Source organism: Salvia hispanica, unplaced genomic scaffold (assembly GCF_023119035.1).
Source record: "Salvia hispanica cultivar TCC Black 2014 unplaced genomic scaffold, UniMelb_Shisp_WGS_1.0 HiC_scaffold_1520, whole genome shotgun sequence".
In the NCBI taxonomy this organism is placed as follows: Eukaryota; Viridiplantae; Streptophyta; class Magnoliopsida; order Lamiales; family Lamiaceae; genus Salvia; species Salvia hispanica.
Genome location: NW_025951828.1, coordinates 1 through 5,441, shown reverse-complemented (window position 1 = coordinate 5,441; position 5,441 = coordinate 1). Strand labels below are relative to the sequence as shown.

Here is a 5,441-nt window from a genome sequence, read left to right as displayed (position 1 = left end):
ATACATCGAAACTCATTGCCCATGGATAAAGAAAAACCGTTTCAACATCAAAAACAACAAAAACTAGAGCAAACATATAATAACGGATTCTAAATTGTAACCAAGCGTTGCCCATTGGTTCTATACCCGATTCATAACTAGAAAGTTTCTCCGGCGCTTTCCTAATCGGGGCTAAAATCCCAGAAATAAAAAATGCTAAAATAGGAATAAGACTTGATATTATTAGAAATGCCCAAAAAATATCATATTCGTAAAGCAAAAACATAGACGCACTCCTATGAACGTGGAAAATATACCGGATTGGTTGAGTCGAATTGAAGTTGTAAAGTCATCGATAACTGGTTAGTCAAAACAAGAATTCATTTTGACGAAAGTGTCTAGTTTCCTTTGATTATTGTAGGGCATATCTCATTTCAAGATTTATCGACTGACTTGATGGGGATCCTATTTCCAGTCTACTTCATTTTTTTAGTTCAATTTTAGTTAATTGCTTTAGTTAGTATAACTCTAGATGTTACACTTAGACAAATTTTCTTGTTTTCGCCCAAGATTCTTCCTAAAGAAAGCAAATAGAATTATTATTTTGTGTTTAAGAGTTTCGAATTTCTTATTCTTTTGATTATTTTAATTTTCTTTATCAAAAGGTGAGTTCGGTATTTTAATTTTTGCATTTTTTAGGAATAGAGTCGGGGTTTTTTTCTTAGTAATTTAGAATAGAACAAGTATTCAAATGTACGAGAATGGGTAGGTATTTCCATCTCAGGATTTCAAATATCTTAATCTTAGTGTTGGTATATTCCGTTTATTAGATCTGGGTGGGGTTTTCTCTTGATTGAATACAGAAAAAGAAGACCACCCCCCTTTTTTGTTTTGGTCTGCTTCGCCGGGTATTGGTAAGGTATACCAAAGGAAAGGAGTATCACTGGCTTAACCCCTTGATTGTCGGCTTTGGTTTCGATGAACCAACCGGTCAGTTACAAGCAACAAACAAGAATGAAGAAATCAAAATTATACAATTTTTTATTTAAAATGAAAATATGAATTTTATTCATTTTTTTTTATAGGGCTCTAGGGCTATACGGACTCGAACCGTAGACCTTCTCGGTAAAACAGACCAAACTTATTATTATCAAAATGATATGAACTGTTTCAAAGACCCAACATGCATTTTTTTTGCATTGGGCTCTTTCATTAACTGATAGAAATATCAGTCAATCCGCCATATTTTTTTCTTGACAGAAAAAATAAGGAGATGGCTCCATGTGCTCTGATTCATTATTTTGGATTCTAATTCAGGAGCACTACCAAAGTGTTTCAAAGGTGAAGTTATTTTGACGTAGGTCTGCCTTTGGCCTCGAATTTGAAGTTAAATGAAGTCTCTATCGTTCGGCTTAAAAAATCCAATATGAAACTTCATACACCTTCAAGTTCATAGGACGAAAAGAGATTTTTTGAGGGCCTTATACTCATTATGCCTGGCATTGAATATACGGGTATTCACCTTATCAATATCTCAAGATGGGGTCTGTTTGATACCTAAAAGGGCACTCAAATAGGACCGAACCTCTCGTCAGGCTATTGTTCTCTTAAAGTTATTATAGAGTAAGACGTCGATTTCGAAATAAGATCCATTTTTTGGGTTGGATGGTGGATTCCCCTGAAAAAACATTGGCGCGCGTGTAAACGAGGTGCTCTACCAACTGAGCTATAGCCCTTAGTGCTTGTGATGCATATTTTATCATGTATATAATTTGTTGTCAAGATGAATATTCTATGATTCAACATCCTAAATTTTTGAGTGGTATTGGTTCGATTATTATTGCTTATAAAGAATATGATATTTATAATCCATCGACGGGATGGGTTCCATTTGGTTCTTTTGAGGATGATAAATGACCTACTTAACTCAGTGGTTAGAGTATTGCTTTCATACGGCGGGAGTCATTGGTTCAAATCCAATAGTAGGTAGAACTTATTAGATACCGGAGTCGATGGTATCTAATAAGTTTTTTGCCCCACCCTTTTCTCTTTTTTATTTCATTTTTGAATTGCGTTGTATCAAAATTGGATTCTGTCGAGTGAATGCAATCAAAATAGGGTTTAGAAACTCTTTTGATTATTTGAACGCACCAACTAGTTATGAAATTGCACTGACAGCCTCGACTCTTGTCCTAGCTCGTCGGAGAGCTAGATTTGCCTCAATTATTTGTCTCTTTCCTTCAGCTTTTCTCAAACTAGCTTCTGCTATTTTAAGAGTTTCCTGAGCTTCTTGTGGATCAATATCACTACCCTTTTCCGCATCATTTACTAAAACAGTGATCTCATTATTGCCTATTCTAGCAAAACCGCCCATCAGAGCCATCGTTAACCATTGGTCCTTAAGGCGTATTCTCAAAATCCCTATATCTACAGCTGTAGCAATAGGAGCATGATTTGGTAATACGCCAATTTGACCACTATTTGTAGATAAAATGATTTCTTTCACTTCTGAATCCCAAACAATTCGATTAGGGGTCAGTACACAAAGATTTAAAGTCATTTCTTCAAATTGCTCTCCATTTCTAAGTTGATAGCCTTCGCGGTAGCTTCATCGATATTCCCTACTAAATAAAAGGCCTGTTCAGGAAGACCATCTAATTCTCCGGAAAGGATCAATTGAAACCCTTTAATGGTTTCTGCTAGACCAACATATTTCCCCGGAGAACCGGTAAATACTTCGGCTACAAAAAAGGGTTGTGATAAGAAACGCTCAATTTTTCGCGCTCTTGCTACGGTTAAACGATCCTCTTCGGATAATTCGTCCAACCCAAGGATAGCTATAATGTCCTGAAGCTCTTTATAACGTTGTAAAGTTTGCTTAACTCTTTGCGCAGTTTCATAATGTTCCTCACCAACGATCCGAGGTTGAAGCATGGTTGAGGTTGAATCTAAAGGATCTACTGCCGGATAGATCCCTTTGGCAGCTAATCCTCTTGATAGTACGGTAGTAGCATCTAAATGTGCAAATGTGGTAGCAGGGGCAGGATCGGTCAAATCGTCTGCAGGTACATAAACCGCTTGAATAGAAGTTATGGATCCTTCTTTGGTAGAAGTAATTCTTTCTTGTAAAGAGCCCATTTCAGTACTCAGGGTGGGTTGATAACCGACAGCGGAAGGCATTCTACCCAATAAGGCCGATACTTCGGATCCGGCTTGAACGAAACGGAAGATATTGTCGATAAATAGAAGTACGTCTTGTTCATTAACATCTCGGAAATATTCCGCCATCGTTAGAGCAGTCAAACCAACTCTCATACGAGCTCCCGGCGGTTCATTCATCTGGCCATAAACTAAAGCCACTTTTGATTCTGCAATATTTTCTTCATTAATTACTCCAGATTCTTTCATTTCCATGTAAAGATCATTTCCTTCACGAGTACGTTCACCCACTCCGCCAAATACGGATACCCCCCCATGGGCTTTGGCAATATTGTTAATCAATTCCATAATGAGTACCGTTTTACCAACCCCAGCTCCACCAAATAGTCCGATTTTTCCCCCGCGGCGATAAGGTGCTAAAAGATCTACTACTTTAATTCCTGTTTCAAAAATAGATAATTTTGTATCTAACTGTATAAAGGCAGGCGCAGATCGATGAATAGGAAATGTTGTACGAGTATCTACAGGACCTAAATTATCAACAGGCTCTCCAAGCACATTAAAAATGCGTCCTAGAGTCGCTCCACCGACTGGAACACTTAGAGGAGCTCCCGTATCAATCACTTCCATTCCTCTCATCAGACCATCTGTAGCACTCATAGCTACAGCTCTAACTCGATTATTTCCTAATAATTGCTGTACCTCACAAGTCACATTAATTGGTTGACCAACAGTATCTCGGCCTTTAACTACCAGAGCGTTATAAATATTAGGCATCTGGCCTGGCGGAAAGGCCGCATCTAGTACCGGACCAATGATTTGGATAATACGCCCCAGGTTTTTTTTTTCAAGCGTGGAAACCCCAGAACCAGAAGTAGTAGGATTCATTCTCATAATATAATAAATAAAAAAATATGTCGAAATTTTTTTGTGAAAATTATCGAATTCAAAATAAATGTCCGATAGTATGTCGATCGGTTAATTCAATAACAAATGGGAGTTAGCACTCAATTTTGGTGGTGCCCTCCAATCGAATCCAATTCAATCGTTTACTCTTCAATGATTCAATGAGTTAATTTTCAAACTCAAGCAAGCTATTTTAAAAATTTCAAGTGGATGAATAAAGATCTTGAGAACGTTTTTCATTTGTCTATTATTATAGACAATCCCATCTATATTATATAAAATATTCTATGGAATTCGAACCCGAACTCTATTTACATTACGATGCATTATTTATATCTTATTGGCTTTTCTTTTTTTTTATTTCAGCATATCGATTTAGGTCTATAGCCTATTCTTTTCGTTTTTTTATACCCTTTCATCATCATTTCATAGATGAATTAGCCCTACTTTCACATCTAGGATTTACATATATAACATATACCACTGTCAAGAGGAAATTTCTTATTAGTTAGGTTAGGTATTTCGATTCCAAAAAAGATCAAAAGGAAAAATGGGGTTGCGCTATATATATGAAAGAGTATACAATAATGATGTGTTTGGTAAATCAAATACCATGGTCTAATAATCAAACATTCTGATTAGTTGATAATATTAGTATTTAGTATTAGTTGGGAAGTTTGTGAAAGATTCCTGGGAAAAGTTTCATTAACGCCCAATTCATTCGTGTCGAGTAGACCTTGTTGTTGTAAGAATTCTTAATTCATGAGTTGTAGGGAGGGATTTATGTCACCACAAACAGAGACTAAAGCAGGTGTTGGATTCAAAGCGGGTGTTAAAGAGTACAAATTGACTTATTATACTCCTGAATACGAAACCAAAGATACTGATATCTTGGCAGCATTCCGAGTAACTCCTCAACCTGGAGTTCCGCCTGAAGAAGCAGGGGCCGCGGTAGCTGCCGAATCTTCTACTGGTACATGGACAACTGTGTGGACCGATGGACTTACCAGTCTTGATCGTTACAAAGGGCGATGCTACCACATTGAGCCCGTTCCTGGAGAAAAAGATCAATATATCTGTTATGTAGCTTACCCTTTAGACCTTTTTGAAGAAGGGTCTGTTACTAACATGTTTACTTCCATTGTAGGAAATGTATTTGGATTCAAAGCTCTACGTGCTCTACGTCTGGAAGATCTGCGAATTCCTGTTGCTTATGTTAAAACTTTCCAAGGCCCGCCTCATGGGATCCAAGCTGAGAGAGATAAATTGAACAAGTACGGTCGTCCTCTGCTGGGATGTACTATTAAACCTAAATTGGGGTTATCTGCTAAAAACTATGGTAGAGCGGTTTATGAATGTCTTCGCGGTGGACTTGATTTTACCAAAGATGATGAGAA

General features: G+C 37.2%; 2 protein-coding genes across 2 annotated transcripts; one reads left to right on the top strand and one right to left on the bottom strand.

Annotated features, from left to right (window-relative positions):
- Positions 1–2,488: 2,488 nt before the first annotated feature.
- LOC125198481 (ATP synthase subunit beta, chloroplastic) lies at positions 2,489–4,032 on the bottom strand. Its single transcript, XM_048096818.1, has one exon. It carries the CDS (start codon positions 4,030–4,032, stop codon positions 2,536–2,538), a length of 1,497 nt encoding a protein of 498 aa, XP_047952775.1. The 3' UTR covers positions 2,489–2,535.
- Positions 4,033–4,806: 774 nt separating this feature from the next.
- On the top strand, positions 4,807–5,436 carry LOC125198482 (ribulose bisphosphate carboxylase large chain-like; the record flags this gene model as incomplete). The annotated part of the gene is made up of 1 exon (XM_048096819.1): positions 4,807–5,436. A coding segment is annotated over exon 1 (630 nt), but the record flags the coding sequence as incomplete, so codon positions are not given.
- Between the last annotated feature and the right edge of the window lie 5 nt (positions 5,437–5,441).

Excerpts from the sequence above, each read along its gene's own strand:
- LOC125198481 (XM_048096818.1), bottom strand. The coding sequence starts at position 4,032 with ATGAGAATGAATCCTACTACTTCTGGTTCTGGGGTTTCCACGCTTGAA.